At 43.8% G+C, this 24,809-nt stretch overlaps 1 protein-coding gene and 1 pseudogene across 8 annotated transcripts in view; both read left to right on the top strand.

Moving 5' to 3' along the window:
* The first annotated feature begins 2,924 nt into the window (after window positions 1-2,924).
* LOC100349088 (methionine aminopeptidase 2-like) lies at window positions 2,925-4,871 on the top strand (annotated as a pseudogene).
* Window positions 4,872-8,005: 3,134 nt separating this feature from the next.
* Window positions 8,006-24,809, top strand: part of SLC35G2 (solute carrier family 35 member G2) — a 29,044-nt gene continuing 12,240 nt past the window's right edge. The window contains exons 1-3 of one of the 8 annotated variants that reach the window (XM_089332226.1): window positions 8,006-8,692; window positions 10,659-10,717; window positions 17,419-17,633. In XM_089332226.1, the coding sequence (XP_089188352.1) occupies window positions 8,278-8,692; window positions 10,659-10,693 (450 nt within the window). In that variant the 5' untranslated portion in view covers window positions 8,006-8,277 and the 3' untranslated portion in view covers window positions 10,694-10,717; window positions 17,419-17,633. Of the gene's footprint in view, window positions 8,766-10,658; window positions 10,718-17,418; window positions 17,634-24,809 lie in introns of those variants that run through there. The other 7 variants (XM_089332224.1, XM_089332227.1, XM_089332225.1 and 4 more) reach the window with 7 other exon arrangements.

Below are 24,809 nucleotides of genomic sequence, written 5' to 3'. Positions count from 1 at the left end.
GTGTGTGTGTGTGTGTATGTGACAACTAGTTAAGATGCTGCTTGGGATGCCTGTATTCCATATTGGAGTGTCTGGATTCAAGTCCCTGCTTTGCTTTCAATTCAGCTTCCTGCTGGTTTGCACCCTGGGAAGCAGAAGGTGATGGTTCAAGTGCTTGGGTCCCTGATACCCACATGAGAGACCCAGATGGAGTTCCTGGCTACCGGCTTCCAGCCTGATCCAGCCTTAGCTGCTATGGCATTTGAGGAATGCCAGTGGATAGAAGATTATCTCTCTCTCTCTGTCTCTCTTTTTTTTTCTCTGCTCCTCTGCCTTTCAAAGAAATAATAACAATTAAAAAAAGAAATAGAGTATTGATATGGTATATGGTTCCTTGATTGTATCAAGAAGGGCAAGTCCAACCAGATCAAGGCCAGGACTTTGGTTCTGCAACTGGGAGAGGAGAAATAATCTTTTTTTTTTCTTTCTTTCATGTGAACCAGGAAGCATGTGGGTTCAAGGACCTTTGGTAGTTATCTTGGAACCACAGAGGGAGAAGCCCACCAAGAATGGAGCCAACAATGAGGAAGTAGAATTGAGAAGCAGAGAGAAACTGGGTCCTGATCCCATCATTTCAGCAACTGGATAAAGCCTGGCCTGGATTCTGGGTTATTCAGTTGTATAGAAAATTGTACCTCCTATTGCTCAAATCAACCTATTTTATTTAATTTAAAAGAATATATCAGCGTGCTCTTCTCTTTCACATTTCCTTGTGTGTGACTTTCTTTATATTTAGCCAGAAGTATCTACCAACCACAGGGCTGTGGAAGAAGGAATGGAATTAGGGCTCCTAAAAAAGAAATTTAATGAAGAAAAAGTAAGAGTCAAAGTTTAGGTTTTTACTTGAGTGAAGGAAGAAGAAAAGAAGGAGATAATGGGAATACGCAGGCAGACTCTTGTGTTATGTGTTTAACCTTTCTGGCTACCAAATAGATTATAAAGAAAGCAGAGAGCAAAGGGACTTGAATTCCACTTCCCGTGTGAAAACATGGGAGGAGAGAACTTCACAGGATATCTCTGCACTAGAGGACTAAAGCAAAGGGAAAGAGCAGCACGGCACTGAAGGCAGAGTGAAGGCTGAGCTGACGAAGGCAGAATGACACAGAGAGAGGGAGAGAGAGAACTACAGAGAGAGAGGGGGAGAGAGAGAGATATCTTCCTTCTGTGGGTTCATTCCCCAAATTGCTACAAGAGCTGGGGCTGAGTCAGGCCGAATTAACCTGCGGGATAGGGGGGAAGCTGAGCATCCAGGACTCAAACCAGCTCTCTGACATGGATGCTGGGGTTGTAGGCAGCATCTGCTGCACCACAATGCCAGCACCTACCGCAATGTTTTCATAGCAGCTCCACCATTTTACATTCTCACCAGCAACAGACAAGAGTTCTGGTTTCTTCACAACTTGCCCATTTGTTACTGTCTGGTGTTTTTGGTAATAACCTTCCTCATGGGTATGAAGTAGTATTTCATTGTGGTTCTGATTTGCATTTACCTAATGACAAATCATGTTAGACATCTTTTCATGTGCGTATTAGCTAATTGTATATCTTCTTTAGGGAAATGTCTATTCAAGTCTTTATTTATTTATTTATTTTTTATTATTTTTTGACATGCAGAGTGGACAGTGAGAGAGAGAAACAGAGAGAAAGGTCTTCCTTTTGCCGTTGGTTCACCCTCCAATGGCCGCCACAGCCGGCGCGCTGCGGCCGGCACACTGTGCTGATCCGAAGCCAGGAGCCAGGTGCTTCTCCTGGTCTCCCATGCGGTGCAGGGCCCAAGCACTTGGGCCATCCTCCACTGCACTTCCAGGCCACAGCAGAGAGCTGGCCTGGAAGAGGGGCAACCAAGACAGAATCTGGCGTCTCGACCGGGACTAGAACCCAGTGTGCTGGCGCTGCAAGGTGGAGGATTAGCCTATTGAGCCATGGCGCCAGCTTACCTGGTTTTAAATTTGGTTGCTTTTTTGTTTTTTGGTGTTGAGTTGTATGAGTTCTTTATATATGCTGGATGTTAATCCCTCATGAGATATATGATTTGCAAATTTTTTTTTCCATTTATTGGTTGCGTTTTTACTCTGTTGACGTGTGTCTTACCTCACAGAAGCCATTTGATTTTGACAAAGTCTCTCTGGTCTATTTTTTTCTCTTATTGCCATTGCTTCTTGTGTCACATCCAAGAAATCACTGTCAAACGCAATGTCATATTTCTTTTCCCCCGCTCTCTTCCAAGAGTTTTGCTGTGTTAGTTCTTTTTTAAAAATCTATTTATTTATTTGAAAGGCAGAGTGACACAGAGAGAGGGAGAGGCAGAGAAAGAGAGATCTATCATTCATCAATTCACTTTCCAAATGGTCACAACACTTAAGACTGGGCCAGGCCAAAGCCAAGAGCCAAGAACTCCATTCAAGTCTCCCATACGGATGGTAGGGACTCAAGCACTTGGGCCATCATCCACTACTTTCCCAGGTATATTAGTAGGAAGCTGGATCAGAAGTGTAGCAGTCAGGGATTGAACCCACACTCTTTACATTCATGTCTTGGAACCATTCTGAATGAATTTTTATATATAATGTGTAAGGTTAAAGTTCAACTACTTTTTTTTTTCACTTGTCTGTTACTAAATTATTTCTTCTGACAACATAATCTCTTTTTTATTTTAAAGGCAAATTCTCTCTCTCTCTCTCTCTCTCTCTCTCTCTCACACACACACACACACACACACACACACCTTCCATCCTTTGGTTCACTCCTCAAATGCCCACAACAAGGGTGATGAAGGAGCAGTTCCTTCACTTCTGTCTCTCTCCCTCCTGCTCTGTCAGGCAACGTGGAAGGTGTGGAGGAGCCAGTGGGCTCCAAGTGCCACTTGAATAGTGATCTGAGCCTAGATGACCAGGAAGAGTAAAGGGACTGCCACAGAAGGCCAACAAGGACCTGATAAAGAATCAGGAGCCTCAGAGGGTGAGGTAGCAAGAAAATTTGGAGAGACAAGCTTTGGAAGAAAAAGAGATGATGATGATGAAGATGGAGATGGAGCAACTGGAAAGAAGAGAGGACCAAATTCAAACAGACCCTCCCTCACTTCCAATATGTGACCAGCATCCTAATAGTATATTTCCAGAAGGACAAGAATGTGAATACCCTCCCACACAAGATGGGCCAACAACTGCTGAGGATCAGGCCAGTGAAGACATTATGGATGATTTTGGAGAAGCTTCAGAAGCACATCAACAAGTTAGCAAGTGCATCATGAGCTGGATCAAGCATGGGATGACACTGACAGAAAAATGTAAAAAGAGGGCCAGTGTTGTGGTGCCCTGCAATGCTGGCACCCCTTATGAGCACTGGAGAGTCCTGGCTGCTCCACTTCTGATCCAGCTCCCTGATAATGTACCTGGGAAAGCAGTGGAAGATGGTCTAAGTGCTTTGGCCCCTAGACCCACGTGTGAGACCTAGGTTGAGTGCTAGGCTCCTGTCTTTGGCCTGGCTCAGCCATGGCCCTTGTGGCCATTTGGGGAATGAACTCAGAGATAATGTGTCTCTGTCTCTCTCCGTCTCTTCTTTCTCTGTTTCTTGTCTCTAACTCTGCCTTTCAAATAAACAAACAAATCTAAAAAAACAAACAAAAAAAAGGAAATCTGTGAAAAGTTGGGAGACTGCTCATGCAAGCTAATAAAAGAATGAATTAAACATGGGCCTGGCTTTTCCTACTAGGTGTTCTCTCAATAACTGTGTAGTCCATTATACTCCCAATGCTGGTGACACACATTTACTATAGTATAATGACATCTGTAAGACAGACATGGGAACACATATAATCGGTAGAATTATCAACTGTATTTCTACTGTTACTTTTAATGCCAAGTATAATACATTATTAAAATCTGTAAAATATTCCATTAATACTGGAATAAAGTATGCTGGAATTGATGTTTGTCTGTGGGATGCTGGTGAGGTCATCCAAGAGGCTATGGAATCCTATGAAGTTAAAATGGAAGAGAAGAAATATCAAGTGAAACCAATCCATAATGTAAGTGGACACTTAGTTTGACCATATAGAATACATCCTGGGAAAAGAGTACCCACTGTAAAAGGAGGGAAGGCATTGAAATCTTGGTAATACAGGAAATGGTATTTTCACATGATATGGGATGTTCACACACATGAAAAATTTTGATGTTGGACATGTACCAGTTAGACTTCCAAGGGGCTAGCACTGTGGTATAGTGGGTTAAGCTGCCACCTATGATGCTGGCATCCCATATGTGCACCAATTCAACTCCCAGCTGCCCCACTTCTGATCCAGCTCCCTGCTAATGTGCCTGGGCAAGTGGTGGAAGACAGCCCATGTCCTTGGGCCCCTGCGTCCATGTGGGAGACCTGTAAGAAGCTCCTAGCTTCTGGTTTCAGCCTGACACAGCTGTAGACATTGTGGCCATTTGGGGAGTGATCCAGCAGATGAAAGATCTCTCCCTCCCTCCTTCCTCTCTCTCTCTCTCTTTCTCCCTGCCCCCACCCCGTAACTCTGCCTTTCAAATAAATAAAAATAAATCTTTACCAAAACCAACCAGACAAAAACAAAACAAAAAAGACTTCCAAGAGCAAAACACTTGAAACACTTGTTAAATGTCATCAGTGAAAACTTTGGCACCCATGCCTTTCACCACAGATGGCTGATCACTTGGAAGACAGTAAATACTTGACAGTTCTGGAAAAATTTATGTGACTTGGGTAGTGTAGATCCATATTCACCATCATGTAACATTAAAAGGTCATAGACAGCACAGCTTGAACATACTAAACTGTTGTATCCAGCATTAAGACATTTTCAGTAGAGAAGACTGTTAAACTCAGTCCAAAGCCACTCCAACATCTTTGTTTTCTGAACTTTGTTGGAATATATTATACCAGAATTAATTTGCAACATGTCATTTATTTTAACAGTAGACCTATGTAATACTTCTATCCATGTTTACAGGAAGTTGATCAAAGGCAACCCATCTAATATAATTAACGAAGGAAAAAGCTTTCAGGACTTTCAAATATTAACTATTTCCCCTTCTGTCTAGGAAATGCTACAAAGCTCACATTAGTTAGGAATGACTGATCCGAGGGGCTGGTGCTGTGGCACAGTGGGTAAAAGCCAAGGCCTGCAGTGCTGACATCCCATATGAGCGTGGGTTTGAGACCAGGCTGCTCCACTTCCGATCCAGCTCTCTGCTATGGCCTGGAAAAGTAGTAGAAGATGGCCCATGTCCTTGGGCCTTGGCACCCGTGTGGGAGACCTGGAAGAAACTCCTGGCTCCTGGCTTTGGATCAGCGCAGCTCCGGCCATTGCGGCCAACTGGGGAGTGAATCAGTGGATGAAGTCTCTCTCTCTCTGCCTCTCCTTCTCTCTCTGTGTAATTCTGACTTTCAAATAATAAATAAATAAAAATCTTTTTTTTTTTAAAAAGGGAATGACTGATCCAATTCTGTGTTAAACATCAAAGAGATGCTTTTTAGATATTTATATTGCCATATTCTTACTTGACTGCTTTGGATAACTACACTCAATTTTGAACCTATGCCCTCTGCTATTGCTTTTTAATCTTCCTAGAATCCATTTTCTAAAAAATACATTTTCAGATCTAAGAGTTAATATCTATGTATCTGTATATATATTTATACACACAATATACATATATACATATATGTTTATACACACAATATATACATAATATTAACCTGCTGCACCACAGTGCCAGCCCCAGCTCCTTCCTCATTCTTTGTCTCCAGACTAAATTATGTGCTTAGGTATGTATTTGATTCAAAATTTGAGAAGGAGACATAATCCTGGGGTAAAATTGGAAATACCAGGAAATAAGTGCTTTTTTGTGTACGGAATAGTTAACTATAAAGATGATATAAATTGAATGCTGGGGGAAGGTATAGAAGTAGGAAGAATCCCTACATGAGAACTGACTTTTTGAAGTCAACAGAGAGGAAAGAGGAAACCATGTCCCAATGTTGTTGTTTGCATTTCTGGACCCAACCATATTTGCAGTTATCTATCTATAAATTTTTCAGTTACTAGATCAAATATATTTCCTTTCCTAAGCCAGTTTTAGCTTTAGGTTTAAAATTTTTCCTTTATTTGAGAGGCAGAGGGATAAAGAGAAGGAGAAGGAGGAGAGGGAGCGAGAGCACGCTCTTCATCTGCTGGCTTACTTCCCATATGCCTACAACAGCTGATGCTGAAACCAGGAGCTGGGAACACAATGCATGTCTCCCACATGCTTGGCAGCAACTGGAGGACTTGGGACAGCACCACTGCCTCCCAGGGTCTGCATGAGCAGGAAGCTGGAGACAGAGGAGTGACAGCTGGGCTGTACTCTGATTTGGGATGTAGGCATATCAATCCCTCAGCAAAAAGCCCACCCCTAATTTAAATGTTTGACACTTGCAAGGAAAAAGGCCTTAGATTATTACATAATGGAATTCTATTACATTTAACAAAATATATTAAAAATTCTGTTTCCTGTATTTCAGTATATCACTGTCACAAACGGTCACTCTGTCAAAATTCCCATAAACCTTTTCTGTTAAAACCAGCTTATTCTAGATTTTTTTAACTCTCATTCTCAAAACTTTTCTCTTCCTCCTGCAATCCTTGCCTCCTAGTGAAACATAAAATCTAGCTGAGCCCTGTTGATCAGCCCAGCCTTCTGAGTCGCCTTTGTTTCTGTACTTCTGTTCCTTACCTAGCTCAGTGTAATTAATGCTTGTCTGAGCAACAAATGATCCTTCCTCTCTGAAAGGGGGCAAGTCTGGAAATACATTTAAACGTTCTGTTCTGATCTCATTTGTATTCAGTACAAGTAGTGTGTTTTCTTGGACATTAATTCTATTTGCAAACAGTTATGCTAGGGATCCCTTTGGGTAAATTCTACCAAGGTATTGCCTCTGGTTGTCTATTTATTTTTTTAATTATTATTATTTTTTTAGTGGGGGAAACAATGAAATTAGTCAAATCAGTTTGGCTGCTTTTATAAGCCTGAGAGATAAATGGTCAAGTTCTGGATCCAGACCAAGCGGATATGAAGTGCGAGGGGCATTTTAATGACCAACACTCACTCTATTTCTCTCCCGTCTTTGGAACATTCTTTGAGTTTTTCACAGAAACAGCCGGAGACTCTCAATCGACAATTGCTCCACTCAGCAGCTCCTTCATAAGCACATTTTCAGGACACTGTGCCCAGGACTCTCTGAAGTGTCCTAAGAATATTGACTCGCTCAAAAGCAGCCCAGCTGCAGTCAGGAGAAAATGTGCATTTGTTCCACAGAGATCTAGATCGAACATTCTATTATGCTGGACACCCAAAGGATCCCCAAACCTTTTGTGAACACCTGGGTTAATCCATTCTTGAATCTACTCCAACTGTCTTCGGTACCCTTGGGCCAGGGGAACCAGTAGGGAGGACCACCTAGAATGAGAGCTGCCTGCAAGCCCACGAACTGTCAAAGAAGGTTCCAAGCGATGTCTCACCTTTCACCTTTGTTCTCCCATGAATCCTACCAACCACAGCGAACTGTTGTAGTGTCCTGGAAAGGGAGGGAAAGAGATCAAAGAGTTGGGGAAAGTCGAAGAAAGGGGCTGTTTCAAAGGTGTGGACAGGGTTAAAGGAAACCTCCAGGAGCCCCAAGGGCAATGGCAGCCAGTGCTGCCCAGGACCAGGAGAGAACTGTAGGAGAGGGTGGTGACAGGCTTAGAGCACCTGCTATCCGACAGCACAGTCACCCCCACCAGGGTGACCCGCGGAGGGTGAAGGGGAGGTGCCTCCCACTAGTCCAAAAAGCAAGGACATAAAGGTCAAACCTGAGCCACAGAGCAGGGTCAGGAGGGGACATGAAGGGGCATAGGCAAGGTTGGCGGGGACCTCCTCTCAGCTCGCTCTGGGGTCCAGGCCTCACCCTTCTGTGCCTGGCCCGGGGTCATGGCTTTGCTGCCCGTCCACGCGACCTGCTAATCCACCGCTTTGATGACAAGGTCTGTTTCCAAGAGACTACATTCACTGCCCGGGCCGGAGGTACACAGACCCAGGGGCAGGCACCCGCTTCCCTCGGACACTTAGTCGAGAAAATGCTGGGTGCTCTCTCAGGGGGGCCGGAAGACCTTTTCCGACCACGATTTACAGCTGCCGGGCACATTTTCAAACACCAAGGAGTCGCCTTGGGGATGTCAAGCGCAGTCGCCTGGAAATGGACGGAGCCTGCCTCCCCGCCCCCTTCCGGGCGACCAGACCCCGGGCTGACAGGAGCCGCTGTCCCCGAGGGCACGGCCTAAGGGAGCCCGGGCGGGCAGCCGCCGGCGCCCGACGCGCTCCCGCCGCGCGGGCGGACAGGTCCCTCAGGCGGGCACTAGGCCCCCGCGCCCCCGCGGCCCTCACTGGCGCACCGGCCGGGCAGGGGTGGGGGCAGCGAGGGCGCAGGCGCAGTGTCCGCGCGCGCGGCACCCCGCTGCCTCCTCCCCTCCTGGCGGTCTGGGCGGCCCGGCACGCGCTTCTCCCCGCCGAGAGCGCGCGGTCTCCGCTGGCCCCCGAGGCTGGACTGGGCGCGCGGCTTCGCGCAGACCCGGCCAGAGCACGGGGCTTGCCCTTCACGCCGCGACACGCAGGTAACCGGGCCCCGGGAGCCGGTCGGCAGCTGCGGGCTGGGGCTTTGACCTTGCCTGGCCCACTGAGGAGGGGGTAAGAGCCACCCCGGACCCCACACGCCTGGGCTTTTAGCCGCTGCACCCTTAGGGCGACCCTCCTTTTGGGAAGTGAAGCGCCCCGCCCTTCTGAGGGCGCGAGCAAGGCCGCGGAGCCCCCAGATGTCTGCGGCGGGCCACCGAAGACCCGCAAGCCCGGTCGGTAGGGTCAGCACTAGCTTCAGCCCGGCTCTGCAGGTCCTGCCACGGGCTCAGGTGTGCGCCCTCCCCAGGTCCCCGTGGGCTCTCCTAGCGCGCCCAGGAGCCCACCACCCCCACCAGGGGGAGGCCTCGTGGCGTCGTGGGATCACTTCCAAATACAACTTTAAAAAAAGACGAAAACCTGCTCGAGGGGGTTAGAAATATGGCCACTACACTCTCATCGTGTCCATGGTCCTTGAACGCCAGTCTCACTGGGTTAGGATTTTCGCGGCAAACGAGCGGTTAGGACTAGGGCCGGGAGTGGTGGAGGAAGGGCCCGGCTGCGGCCCCGCGTGGCAGCGGGGCCCAGGGCCAGCGCGCCGAGGCTGCACCCCCGGGGGCTCGCGAGTCTCCCCTGGCTGACCTCCCGGCGCCATGGCTCCGCGCCACGTGCGCCGCTGTGGCCTGCTTGGCCACGGCGAGAGGAGGGAGGAAGCAGGCTCTGGTGGGAGCATTGCCTGGACTCGCATCCTCGATCCCACTGTCCCGCGGCTGGGCAGGGAGAGAAATGGGGAGCGCGCGTCCCAGTACCGGTGGAGGGCCCGAGGTGGAGCGCGCCGGCCACTTCTGCCCCGTATTCCACGCGAAGGACTTGCATTAGGGCTGTCCGTGTCCGTGGTGCTGAAGTGCCGCACGCCCCCTCGTCTGCTGACTTCCTGGGCCTGCCTTGCCCTTCTGCTCTGCACCTGTGCTGGAAATAGCCCGTATCCACAGCAGGTGGCTGGAGTGGAGAGCTCCTGACGCTGAAACCCTTGGCAGACAGGCAGCGTTTGATAGCGTGAAGGCAAATGTGGCTTGCATTGGAGGTGCAGATATGACAGGTTTAATTACCCGTGCGAAAGTACACAGCCTGAGCATAAACATGTGCTCTCTGTAAATACACATGCGGGATACGTATATGTGTGTGCACACAGACGGTCACACACATGGAGATACACACATCCCCTTCCAAAGGCCTTGCGCACCACTAAGCCACATTTTCCAGAGCTTTTTGTACTCCATATTTATTTTTTGACACCTCTAGTGTTTCTGAACTGTACAGAACCATCAACTTTCATAATCATCTGTTCCAAAGGCATGGAGGCCTGTGGATTGAAGCGTTTGGTATTTGTGCACTTAAGTGTTTATACACATTTTAATTCCAGAGCAAAGCTAGCCTAGAAAGATATTGATAGCAAAAAAAAAAAAAAAAAAAAAAAAAAAAAAAGAGGCAGCTTATGCAAAACCAAAAAAGGTAAGTTTTAATTACAGAACAATAGATAAAACTGTTTTAAACAGATTTCTTTTAGATGAATGCACATGCATTTTAAATGAACTGATCTGCTGTTGGTTGCATATTCACTATAATATTTATCAATAATGTCTTTGAAACCAAATAAAATCAGATCATCATTACTAAGGGTTGTATAATGTTGCACCATGTGACTAAACATCATTTTTTAAAATACTGAACAGTTATGTTCAATTTTTTGCTTTTGCCAATTCTCCAAATAATGTCTTCTTTTGAAAAAAAATCATTTTATTGTGGTAAGAACATGTAACATGAGACCTACCCTCTTAACAAAATGTGAAGTTTGCAGTAGATTATTGTTGACTATAGGTACAGTGTTATGCAGCACATCTTTGAGCCTGTTCATCCTGCTTACCTAAAACTTTATGCCTAATTTTCACCCATGCCCCTGCTCTCCAGCCTCTGGAAACCACCATTCCACTCTGATTCTATAACCTGGATGATTTTAGATTTCTCATGTAAGTGGACTCATGCAGCATTTTCTCTTTCTGTGACTGGCTTATTTCACCTGGTATAAAATCTCAAGTTTCATCCATGTTGTTGCATGTTGTAGAATTTCCTTTTTAAAGGCTTAATAGTATTCCATTGTATTTATATACCACATTTTTTTATCCATTCCTCTGTCAATGAACATTTACATGGTTTCCACATCAGATAACATCTTTGAATAAACATTTGTGCACTTGATTATATTCTTGGGACAAATTCCTAGAAGTGAAATTGATGCCTCAGGGTAGGTACTGCTATTTTTTCTGATGCATTAGTATGCTCATATATTTGTTCAATTGTTTATTCCCTTTCTCCTCCCTTGTCTGTCTTATTTTTCACTGTGCTTTCAGCATCTACAGCAGTACCACATAAATGGGCATTGAAGAATTATTTTTTGGAAGGACATTGTTTCAAGACTGCTAAAGAAAATATGTATCACTATAAACGAAATCACACTGTCACCAAAATTAGGCTTTGTCCATTTTTTAAAGATATTTTCCAGTTGGGCAGGCAAAAAGGGAGTGTGTTTTCATATCTATTGGCCACTGTTATTTCTTGTTTTGTGAATTGTTAGTTCTCACCCTTATTTTTTCTATTGGCATGCTTATTTTTTTCTTATTTATTTATAAGAGATCTTTGTAGGCTAAAGATTCCAGTACATGTGTTAGAATTTTTTCTTGGGGCTGGCACTTTGGTGAAATGGGTTAAGGCCATGGCCTACAGTGCTGGTATCCCATTTGGGTGCCGGTTTGAGTCCAGGCTGCTCCATTTCCTATCATGCTAGCGCGCCTGGGGGCACCAAGGCAGTGCTTGAGGGCAGTGGGGGATGGCCCTGCACCTGTCTGGGAGACCTGGAAGAAGCTTCTAGCTTCTGGCTTCGGCCTGGCTCAGCTCTGGCCATTTGGGAAGTGAACCAGTGGATGGAGGTTCTTTTTCTCTCTCTCTCTCTCTGGTTCTGCCTTTCAAATGGATAAATAAATCTTAAAAAAAAAAAAATTGTTTCTTGATTTTTTTTTTACTTTGTTTATAGTGTTTTATACTATATAGAAAATTTCAAAATTTTGCAGCCATTTTTGACTGCATAAAAGATACATATATTGGTAGAGTGTTTGGCCTAGAAATTAAAACACTGGTTAAGATACCTGTGTCCTATATCAGAGTGCCTGAGTTTAGTATTTAGTTCTGCCTTCCAGCTTCCAGCGAATGCACACCCTGGGAGGCAGTGGTGCTGGCTCAAGTGATTGGGTTCCTGCCAGCCAGGTGGGAGATGTAGATTGAGTTCCTGGCTCCCAGCTTCAGCCCCTAACCTGGGCTGCTACAGTCATTTGCACCATTGATGAGAGAGCCATTGATGTTCTCAGTCTCAAAGAGATAAATAAATTTTTTAAAAAGATATATTATTTACTTAATAATTTCTAGCATTTACATTAGTCTTGTATTCTAGTAAAGGATAATGTATCATATTTTATGGTTTTATGAAAGGATTATATTTTAAGCTCTAGGTTTATGCCCTAATTCCCCTTTTTAGTAATTCAATTTATTATGAGATGTAAATTTATATTGGAGATTGCTTTGTAAGAAGTAATTATTTCTTTTTTTTTAAAGATTCATTTTATTTATTTGAAAGACAGAGTTACAGAGAGAGGTGGAGACAGAGAGAGAGGTCTTCCATCCGCTGGTTTACTCCTCAGATGGCTTCAATGGCTGGAGCTGCACTGATCTGAAGCCAGGAGCCAGGAGCTTCTTCTGGGTCTCCTACATGGGTGCAAGGGCCCAAGGACTTGGGCCATCTTCCATGTCCTCCCAGGCCATAGCAGAGAGCTGGATCGGAAGAGGAGCAGCCAGGACTAGAACCAGAACCCACATGGGATGCCAGCACTTCAGGCCAGGGCTTTAACCCGCTGTGCCACAGCACCGGCCCCAATTATTTATTTTCAACCTGCATATGCATAGATACATCTTCTGTGAGGTGTAATATGTTAGTTTGAACACCTCAGTATGAGGTACTTAAAATGCTTTTACTTAAAATACCATTTTGTCTGTAGTATTTAAAGACTGTTAATATGCAATCTTTTAAAATATGAGCTATTCTTCATAATTTTTAAAGCACATTCACTATTTAGCCAAATTAAGAATTTATGTCATTGAGGTTCTGAAAAGGCAGCCGCCCCCAGCCATAAGAATATGCACACAGGAGCTTGGTTGATCAAGCCTTAAGGAAACACACACACACACACAAAAAAAAAACACACACACACAAAAAACAAAAAACAAACAAAAAAAACCACACACACAAAAAACAAAAACTGGACTCTTTTTTTTCTGAGCACATTTAAACATTTCATTGGTGATAAATCTTTTATTTTCCTTCCAAAGATTGTCTTCCATCAAGGGTAGAATTCTTTTTTTTTTTTTTAAGATTTTATTTATTTATTTATTTGAGAGGCAGATTTACAGAGAGAGGGAGAGGCAGAGAGAAAGAAGTCTACCACCCAAAAGAAAAAAAAAAGAAAAAAAGAATTCTTCCATCTGCTGGTTCACTCCTTAAATGGTCGCAATGGCCAGAATTGGACCAATCCTCATTCAGAAACCAGGAGCTTCTTCTGGGTTTCCCATGGCGGTGCAAGGGACCCAAGCAGTTGGGCCATCTTCCATTGCTTTCCCAGGCCCGTTAGCAGGGAGCTGGATCGGAAGTGGAGCAGCCTGGACTCAAACAAGTACCCATATGGAATGCTGGCATTACAGACGGAGGCTTAACCTTCTGTGCCACAGTGCTGGTCCCATGGGTAGTATTCTTAAAAACACTCTTAGCCAGCGCCGCAGCTCACTAGGCTAATCCTCCGCCTTGCGGCACTGGCACACCAAGTTCTAGTCCCGGTCGGGGTGCCGGATTCTGTCCCGGTTGCCCCTCTTCCAGGCCAGCTCTCTGCTGTGGCCAGGGAGTGCAGTGGAGGATGGCCCAAGTGCTTGGGCCCTGCACCCCATGGGAGACCAGGAGAAGTACCTGGCTCCTGCCATCGGATCAGCGCGGTGCACCGGCCGCGGCGGCCATTGGAGGGTGAACCAACGGCAAAGGAAGACCTTTCTCTCTGTCTCTCTCTCTCACTGTCTACTCTGCCTGTCAAAACAAAAACAAAAACAAACACTCTTGATAAATCACTGTTCCAAGATGTGGTGAACCGCTGCTATATCCTCCTTCTTATTTCGTGTTTCTCCTGAATAGTTTAATTATAAAGTAAGACAAAAATCTCTTTTTCCACCCACCTCACATGATTTTTTCCCCTGCAATTTAACCCTTAGCAATCGATTCTCCTAGTAGCCAGGGTGTTACATTAATAGCCATGGTCTGCTGGCCACTGTTTTGAATGTGGGAAGAAAATGTTAAACACCCCAATGCCTCTCCTTTCGTCCATTTACCTTGTGGTCTGGGCCTAGGAAATGCCTTGTACTTGGTAGGGAAATGTCAGAAATTGCTGCCATCACAGAACTGTTTCCTTCCTTTGCCAAAACTTTTTTCCCCCTCTAGCTGTGAATATACACATTATAATTTTTAAATTTTTGCACTTGTGTAACATTATAACATTCAATTATTTAGCTCCTATTATAATTACTTCAGTAGTAGAACTGTGTGTGATCAACAGGCATATGTAATATTTTATGTGTCAACACTATTTCAAGCTTTCAGTGTAGGTGAACTATTCACATGCCAGTGGTCTTTATTAAAGTGTTTAATCACTTCCTGCCTGTTTAAAATAACTTGCTTTGTGTTTCCCTTTCCTTTTATTTAAGGGCCAGAGTATCAGAAACTTTACTGAATTCTTCCACTCTAAGAACTTGATAAAGGAAAGGAAAAACACTAGGTTATCTAATTTCCCATTTATTTTCCTTCTGGTTTCTTTGTTACTGTGGCTGATCCACAATTCTAAATAGGGAGTGAAGATCCCAATGTGAGTGAGGCTGTGGAGGATCATGGTGGACAACATCCAGATACTTAAAATTCTTGAGCATCCTTGGACTCAAGGATTCTCATAGAGTTAAGAGATATAAGGTAGGGTTTGGCTGCAGAATTGTGGCAGCTAAAGCCTTGTATCTCAGTTAATTAGATCCAGAATCAAAGGTCTCTGGTTAACAGGAAGACTTTCTCTAAAGCAGGCCAACTAAGCCAGAGAACTCATTCCTTCTCCTAGGGTTCCCTGAGTCTAGTGCTGAGCTGGCACCTAGAGATACCAAGGGGGAAAAAAGGTGAAGACATAACCCCTATTCTTGGAGTGTTTACAGTGTGTCAGGGGTTAGGGTTATATACACAACTCACGGTGATACAGAACATCAAGAATTTATAAAGGAATCCTGAAGAAAGTACCCTCCAGCCCAGAGAAGGAACAGATTGTTCAGTGGCTGGCTTCTCCAAGTAGGTCACTAGGAAGGTTGTGGGGATGTGGGTGGGGATTTTCCAGAGATTGCTTTGTTAGGTAGTAAGTTGTTGATGCTCTCAAGTTGTAAAGGAATGAATATCTTTGTAACTTCTTTCTCTGGTGAGAGATCTGCCTCAGAATCCTTGATGTATTTAACTATTTAGTCCATCTCCTGACCCCACAGGCCCCCTCCTTGACCCCAGTTCCTTCTCAAACCCAGTCCTGCTCGTCTACTAGCCTCCCCAGGACTTTAAAACAATTAGAGAACTGTGGAGCAGAAATCAAACCTGAGCTGCTCGTTACTTGATGGAGCTCCCTGTATTGGGTCTTCAAACCCAAGGGTATCTACTTGTGAAACTGCTCTTATGATGATCCTCATGGGAGAGAGGCCTTGGAGCTGGTGAGGTGAGGGTTTAACTGGAGCAGTGTCCGCCAGGGATATGTGTTTCGGAATAAACTTTGAGGATCAAGAATGGAGACAGCTAAATGCTGACACTTGCCAAGAACTACGGTGAGGGGATTCTCCAAAATTGGTAAGGTTCAGGGACCATTTGGCCAGCACCCCCAATGCCTCAGATATTCAACTATGTTTTATTATTATATCAAGAGCACATTCCATTTAGCCGTAAACATGTCACTGTGCTGTATTTCTAAAGAGGGAAATGCTGCTTTTATTAGCAGCTTTTTAAATTGAAATTCTAGGAGATAGATGATGGTGTCTGCTGTTTCAGTGCAGACTTCATTTCCTGGTCCAGAAGATCAAAATCTGTTCATGTTTTGGAGAACAGCATGAGGTCCATCTGTTCAGGTCAGGTTTTTCCACATTAACATGAAGATTTATGGGGTGGTAACTTATGTAAGAAAAGCTGATGGCAATTATGTTATATTCTTTGCTGCCATTTGGAATCTATACTGGATTTTCTGTTAGTCATGAAAATATAATTGTATATATGTGTGTGTGGCATACACATTGAATTGATTCTTTTAAGCACTACAATAAAAAGACACCTCGCTCAGTTAGTGTGCTGTTTCACTTCTGTTTGGGTTTCGGTGCTCGACACCATCCATTCAGATTTTTTTCTGTACTTAGAGTCTGTTTATCCACAGTTTTCCTTTCAACAGAAGGCACAGAAATACAAGAGCTACAGTCAGCTTTCTAGTCTGACTGAAATATAGATGAATGATTTCACCTCTGATGAAAACAGGTTGATTTTTACCCTTGATTTTAAAATAAATACTTGTACATACTTATGTAGAATAATAAAAAGATAAAAGAAGAAAATACCGAATAATTGAAATTCCACCATCTTCAAGCATACAAATTGTTTTTTGTAAGTACGATCATAGCATGGATAAATCTTTCATACCTTTTTGCTTAGAAATATGTCGTGAAGTTTATCTTAACATCAGTATTTAAGGGAACTTCAAAAAACTTGTGGGAATATGTAGTTAAAGCATGTCTATTTTGGTGCAAAAAACTTTTGAATCCATACATAATTTTGAATGTTCATTTTTCTTTAAGATTTATTTATTTATTTGAAAGGCAGAGTTACAGAGAGAAAGAAAGAGAGTGAAAGAGATCTTCCATCCGTTGGTTCACTCCCCAAGTGGCCTCAATGGCCTGGGCTGGGACAGGCTGAAGCCAGGAACCAAGAGGTTCATCCAGGTCTCTCATATGGGTGGCAGGGACCTAAGTACCTGGACCATATTCTACTGCTTTCTCAGATACATTAGCAGGGAACTGGATCGGAAATGGAGCAGTGAGGACTCAAACCAGAGCTCATGTGGGATGCTGGAATTGTAGGCGGAGGCTTAACCTGCTGTGCCACGAAGCTGGCTCTTACACGAACTTCTTGAAAACCATTTGTATGCGTGGATTTCAAATCTTTTTTCCCAAAAATAAGCATATCTTTGATTTCACTCTCCCATGAACTTTTTGAACTTCCTCATATATATGTATTTTATCGTTTTGGATGGCTACCTAATATTGTACAAATGTTTTTATTTAACCAATCCCTTATGAATTGGCAATCACGCTATTTCTAGGTTTTTATTGTGTAAAAAAAAAATGCCACAATGACTATCCTTGCATGTACATCTTTGTGTACTGGTGATATCTTCATGATATATTCCTGAAGTGGCATTGCTGGGCCAAAGAAGTCCCACATTTTAGGGGTGATGTTTGGCATAGTGGTTGGGATTCCTACATCCTTTATCTGAATGTCTGGGTTTGAATCTGGCTCTGCTTTCCATTTCAGCATCCTAGGAGGCAGCAGGCAATGACCGAAATACCTGGATCCCTGTCACCCACTGAGAGACCCAGATGAGCTCCTGGCATCTGGCTTTGGCCTGGGCCATCCTCAGCTCTTGTGGACATTTGAGGAGTGAACAGTGAATGGAAGATTTCTGTCTGTCTCTCTACCTTTCGAATTAATAAAAATGTATTTTTAAGAAATTAAAAAATAACACACATTTAAAATTTTGATACATATTAAAATAACTCTTGATTAGATGGATTACACAATATTCATTCTTTGTATACAATTTCCTTTTGAATGATAGAACTTAGTAAGTCTCTTTTCCACTTTGCAGTAGCATTTTGTATTTATATACAGTTGTCCCTCTATACCTGCAGGGGATTGGTTCCAGGAATCCCATGGACCAAAATCCACTGATGCTTAAGTCCCTTACATAAAATGGCACAGAATTTACATATAAATTATGCAATTTATATACTTTAAATCATCTAGATTATTATAATTCTAAATACAATAAAAACGCTATGTAAATAATTGTTATATACTCTATAGTTAGGGGATAATGACAGTTTTAAAATTCTTACATTTTTCAATAAAGACACTTTTTTGTGTGTGGATTTTTTTCTTTTAAAAATATTTTTATAGTATATAAATTTTTAGTTTTTTAAACATTTTATTTAATGCATGCAAGTTTCTTGTATTTCATATGTACAGATTTAGGAACATAGTAATATTTCCCACCCTGCCTGCCTTCTGCCCATACTCCAATCTTTCTTCGTCTTCCCTCTTCTGTTCCCATTCTTAATTTTTACAAAGATCTGTTTTCAGTTTACTTTATATTCATAAGGTTAACCCTACACTGAATAAAGAATTCAACAAATAGAATGAAGAAAAAAAAAACCACTGTTCCTCAACAGTTGAGACAAGGGCTATAAACAATCATTGAATCTCAAAATGTCAGTATCACTCCTCTATATTACCTTTTTTTTTTTTTTTTTTTTTTTTGACAGGCAGAGTGGACAGTGAGAGAGAGAGACAGAGAGAAAGGTCTTCCTTTGCCGTTGGTTCACCCTCCAATGGCCGCCGCGGCTGGCGCACTGCGGCCGGCGCACCGCGCTGATCCGATGGCAGGAGCCAGGAGCCAGGTGCTTTTCCTGGTCTCCCATGGGGTGCAGGGCCCAAGCACCTGGGCCATCCTCCACTGCACTCCCTGGCCACAGCAGAGAGCTGGCCTGGAAGAGGGGCAACCGGGACAGAATCCGGCGCCCCGACCGGGACTAGAACCCGGTGTGCCAGCGCCGCAAGGTGGAGGATTAGCCTAGTGAGCCGCGGCGCCGGCCTATATTACCTTTTACATACTCTGTTACCACAGATCAGGGAAAACATATGGTAGCTATCTTTTGGGGACTGGCTTATTTCACTGAGTATAATGGTTTCCAGTTGCATCCATTTTGTTGCAAAAGAAAGTATTTTATTTTATTTTTTTTACAGCTGAGTAGTACTCCATTGTATACACCATAATTTCTTTATCCAGTCTTCAGTTGATGGACATCTGAGTTGATTCTATATCTTAGCTATTGTGAATTGAGCTGCTATAAACATGGGGTACAGAGAATTCTTTCATATGCTGATTTCATTTGGGTAAGTTCCCAGGAGTGACATTGCTGGGTCATATGGTAGGTCTATATTCAGATTTCTTTCTTTTTTTTTTTTTTTTTTTTTTTTTTTTTTTTTTTTGACAGGCAGAGTTAGTGAGAAAGAGAAAGAGAGACAGAGAGAAAGGTCTTCCTTACATTGGTTCACCCCCAAAATGGCCACCACGGCCGGCGCGCTGCGCTGATCTGAAGCCAGGAGCCAGGTGCTTCTCCTGGTCTCCCATTGGGTGCAGGGCCCAAGCACTTGGGCCATCCTCCACTGCCTTCCCGGGCCACAGCAGAGAGCTGGACTGGAAGGGAGCAACCGGGACAGAATCTGGCACCCCAACAGGGACTAGAACCTGGTGTGCTGGCGCCGCAGGTGGAGGATTAGCCTAGTGAGCCGCGGCGCCAACCTAAATTCAGATATCTAAGATATCTCCATACTGTCTTCCACAGTGGCAGCACCAGTTTACATTCCACCAACCTTTTCCCCACATCCTTGCCAGCATTTGTGGTTTGTTGATTTATGTATGAGAACCATGCTAACTGGGGTGAGATGAAACTTCATTGTGGTTTTGATTTGCATTTCCCTGATGGCTAGTGATCCTGAACATTTTTTCAAGTGTCTGTTGGCCATTTGAATTTCATCCTTCAAAAATGCCTGTTGAAGTCCTTTGCCTATTGTTTGTTTTGTTGTTCAATTTCTTGAGCTCTTTATAGATTCTGGATATTAATCCTTTATCAGTTGCATAGTTTGCAAATAATTTCTCCCGTTCTGTCAGTTGCCTCTTCACTTTTCTGAGCGTTTCCTTTGCAGTACAGAAGCTTCTCAGCTTGGTATAATCTCATTTGTCAATTTTGGTGGTTAGTTGAATCCTGAGATGCAAAACCTGTGGATACAGAGGGTTGACTATTGTCGCTCCCCGTCTTCGTGGAGGAACGACACAGGACCCTGCGCTGTTCTTTCGTCTGCTCGGCCCTCCCCGGGTTTGCTGCTGGTTCTTCCCGGGTTGGCTACCGTCCCTTCCACCTCCGTGGAAGGGCAGTTCCCCCTGCCACTTTTCCCCACTTCCGCGGGGGAGCAGCACACCGCCGGCCGGCTCTCTCGGGGGCTGCACAGGTGTTCCTTCAGATAGATGTTCCTGGTGCATGTTGTCTCTCTCCTCCTTTATAATCCTTTTCCACCAATCCCAACTCGGCTGCCCACACGCCGAGTACGCTGCTCTCCTCCAATCAGGAGCAGGTCCTGCTGTTTATTGGTTGAACTGGAGGCAGCTGTATAGAAGCTGTTTCCTCCTCTCCCAGCACCATATTGTGGGAAAGCAGATGCATAGAATAAGTCTTAATTCCAGTAACTTAGTCTAGTCCGAGTTGCTCCCCACAGACTATGAATGTGTGTGTGTGTATTCTCTTACAGATATTAAAGGAGTAGAGTGATTTTAACAAATCAAAGTGTGCTATTTCAGAGGTATCATCAAATTTCATTTAAAATTTGACTTACGGCTTGGTCTGAAACAAGATGGCATCTGGTGACTGTTTCTTAATTGCCTTAGCTTAAGTGATTTTAATAAAATATGGTATAAAGAAAGAGGTGACTAGGTTGTGATTTTAACAAGTGATATGAAGAATAGTGTGAAGAATTAGTTAAGTGTGAAGAATTAGTTAAGATTAAGCCAAACCAAATTTGTGAATGTTTGAACTCATTCTTTTGGCATTTCTTGACTCCTTGACTTGCAGGCATTTCTTTCTTGTGGATGGACAGCAGGAAGATCAGGGAAAATGTGAGCAGGTGGTATATGTAGTGCTGGAGGATTAGAGAAGACTCTTTGTGTCCTGGAGGTTCCTTTGTTGTTCAGGAATTGGTGCATGTCCTGGGAGGTTGGGAGCTTCTTTGAACTCAGCTGGGCAGTTTGATGCTGTCTCCTGAGAGTTAGGTAAATGATAAGCAACTAAGAAGTACAACTTTACCAAGCATGTTGGAATATCCTAGTGATTCATTTTACATTGAATTAGCACCTAACCTTTTTGGTGTTTTAATCATTTAGGTATATACAAAAAAGATCATGGAAAAGGATCATTTTATTCTTTCCCCTCTGTTATAGAGAAGGCTGTCTCCCAGCCTTAGCAGATACACATGGCACAGCTGAATTTAAAGGTGCTGATTCACTGCAGGCTGAATCTGCTTTTTTTTTTTTTTTTAATTTAAAACAGTAGGAAAGTAAGTGGTAGATTATATGTGTTCATTGAGAACAGCATGTTTCATGCAAATTGATAGGTCCACTGCTTCAGAGATTAGAAAGATTCTTTCCTGGAAGGAGACATGTTGATTATAAATGGTGAGACGCTTGCATTCCAGAAGGTTTACTAAGAATATGCCAGCTGACATATTCATCACAGTGTGCCAGAATAGGTCTTTAAAACATCACAGCAAAAATTGGTGTGTTCCAAATCAGGCATCATAACCTTCACACAAGCCAAGCCGACCTGCTTGTTTGCAAACTGCCGCATAATGTGCTTTTTTTTTTTTTTTTAACCTTTTCCCTTTCTAGGTGCATGGTTCTTTACAGTCTATTAAAGTCATTAATCACCAGTAAGTAGAGAGGAGGCAGGCTTCTCACTTAACTTTGCCTATATTGCTTTCAAGCCCATAGTAAAACTTAGGAATGCTTAGCCCAGCTGTGGCCAGACTGACAACTTTCATCCTTACCCTTCACCCGCCCCCCATTCTTCTGCTGTTATTAAATGCTTTCCTTTTTCTCAGTCTTTTTTCTTCCCAGGACCATCCTATAGAGCTGCTAGCCTTCGACTGTCCCCAGCTGAGTCTCCAGCTCAAACTTGGGCCAGCCCTCCTATTTGGGGCATCCCTTCCCACTTCTACTTCCCACCCCATCCCATCAGATCTTTCTCACTACCTCCCATAGCTATAATCTTTCCCAGACTGACTGAGCCCAGAAAAATCTGTAGGCCCCACTGCCATTCTCCCATATTGCAGCTTAGCTCAACTCTTCTTGGTCCCCTTAGACTACATTCTACCTTGCTCCTCGCAGGGTGGCCCCTCCTGGAATCCATCACTTTTCCTAGTTCAACTAATAAGCAGCGTTCATTCCCAACCCCAGGTGCCACACCTCCAGCCTAGCTCAGCCCTTCAAAGCAGCCTGGACTCACTCCTTCTTGGGACGCTTCTGCTGTTCAGCCTAGAATAAGGATTCTCTCTCACCCTAGGTAGCCCTGTTTTAAGCTGATTTTAGCCAACATGCTGAGGAGCTTATCATTCAGCCTGGTATGCCCTGAATTTCTTCTGGCTTGGAATGAGTAAGCTGTCGTCCAGTTCTGGCACTGTTCTGTATCTGCTAGCACTACAGGGAGTCATTCTCATAGGGGATGTCACCACTGACCTATCACCAGCAAGGTACAGTTACAGTGGTGATGATGGCTTTTAACTAATTCTTCCACATTCCTCCCCTGATTCTTCTCAGCTAGAAGGTGCATTTGCAACACAATAGGCAGGGTCAGGAGGTGTAGTCAGCAGCTAAGGAAGCAAAAGTTAGCAATTGCTACAGTAAAAGAGAGCTGCATCCTATCTGAAGACTGTTGGGGTCAGAACACCAAAGCCGGATTCCACAATGCAGCAAGCTTGTCATTCCTCAGACTGTAAGAGTAAATTTTTAATCAAGAACAAGAAGCTCAAGAATAAGAGTGAAGGACTTTTTGTCCTATATCAGTTTGCTTCTGGTCAATAATGTGGGTATAAAGGCCAAATGGATCCTAAAGAATCCCCAAAATAACATTTTTTTAGCATACATACTTAAGAGAAACCGTCATTTAGTTAATGACCACAAATTGCATGGGGAAAATCCCAGTGTATAGCCAATTTAAAGTCTAGTCTAAAATTACATCTTTTTTACTTTGAAAAATCTAAACTGTGCAAGATAGTCATGTCTGGCTAGTGTAAATTAAAAGTACTAAGTATTTAGGCAGCTATTTTTAAAATGGGGTTTAATAAAGTATCATAACATTTCTGGTAAATATTCATATGACTGAACACTTTTTAAGATTTATTTTTATTTTATTTGAAATATATAATTATAGAGAGAAGGAGAGAGAGAAAGAGATCTTCCATCTGCTGGTTCACTCCCTAAATGTCTGCAACAACCAGGGCTATGCCAGGCTGCATCCAGGAGCAAGAGCTTCTATCAGGTCTCCCACATGGGTGCAGGGGCCCAAGCACTTGGGTCATCTTCTGCTGCTTTTCCAGGCACAAAAGCAGAGAGTTGGATTGGAAATGGAACAGCCAGGACATGAACCGGTGCCTGTATGGGATGTCAGCACCACAGGCAGAGGCTTAACTCAGTGCCAGCCCCTAAACATATTTTTAATTTGAAAGGCAGAGAGAGGCAGAGATGGATAGAGATCTTCCATTTGCTGGTTCACTCCTCAGATACCTGCAATAGATGGGCTGGGTCAGGCTGAAGCTAGGAGTCACCTTTGAAATATTTGAACTAAAGATACTTTCAATACTTCATAAAGCTGCTTTTAATGTATTAACACTTATTGCTCTTATGTGAATTGAAAGTATATCTTATTATAGCCACCATAACATTCTGAAAATGGAAAAATGGTTAAAATTTTTTTTTATCTTTTATGTGCCAAATACTTACCTCTAACCTTTCAATGAATATCTTTATCCAATTTGGTCAATCCAATTTTATTGCCATTTCCTTGTTTGTTGGGTGATTGGAAATCTGCTTCAGATGACAATGTGTGAATGTTGATTGGTGTTCAAAGACTTTTCTATTTTTAGATGGAAAATCCTTTCAGTATGGTGTAGGTGTGGTGGTGCAACACATTAAGCCGTCTGTGATGGCAGCATTGCAAAACAGAGTGCTAGTTTGTATCCCAGCTGCTCCACTTCTGGTCCAATTCCCTGCTAATGTTCCTGGCAAGGCAGCAGGAGTATTTGGGACTCTGCCACCCACATGGGAGACTCAGATGGAGGTCCTGACTCCTGGTTTTGTTCTGACCCAGATCTGGCTGTGACAGCCATCTGAGGAGTAGATGAAGGACCTGTCTCTTCCTCCCTCTGTCATTGTTTCAAATTAAAATAAAATCTTTGTTTTAAAGACTTATTTTATTTATTTGAAAGGCAGAGTTACAGAGAGAGAGGTAGAGAGACAGAGAGAGGTCTTCTGTCAGCTGGTTCACTCCCCAAATGGCCACAATGGCTGGGGCCGGGCCAAGCTGAAGCCTGGAGCCAGGAGCTTCTTATGGGTCTCCCACGTGGGTGCAGGGGCCCAAGCACTCGGGCCATCCTCCGCTGCTTTCCCAGGCACATTAGTAGGGAGCTGGATCAGCAGTGGAACAGCCTGGACTCAAACTGGCACAGTTATGGAATGTCGATGTTGCCTGTGGCGGCTTAATTCATTAGGCCACAACACTGGCAGATTGAAGGAGCCACTTTAGGCAGTGGTGGAAATCTCGGGATATCAGCTTGCCTAGCATAGATGTCGGAGGAGGTGAAGTGTTGACTTCTTTTTCCATTTCAGTCTTCTCAGAAGGATCGCATGAAAGTCAGAGATGGGGGCCGTTGCTGTAGTGTAGCAGGTAAAGCTGCTGGCTGCGGTGCCGGCATCCCATATGGCGCCGGTTCACGTCCTGGCTGCTCCACTTCCGATCCAGCTGGCTTCGGATTGGCTCAGCAACTGGCTGTTGCGGCCAGTTGGGGAGTGAACCAGTGGATGGAAGACCTCTCTCTCT

The sequence above is a fragment of the Oryctolagus cuniculus genome, chromosome 4 (genome assembly GCF_051225735.1).
Source record: "Oryctolagus cuniculus isolate XC-2025 breed Fujian yellow rabbit chromosome 4, ASM5122573v1, whole genome shotgun sequence".
Lineage (NCBI taxonomy): Eukaryota > Metazoa > Chordata > Mammalia > Lagomorpha > Leporidae > Oryctolagus > Oryctolagus cuniculus.
This window is presented reverse-complemented; position numbering and strand designations above follow the sequence as displayed.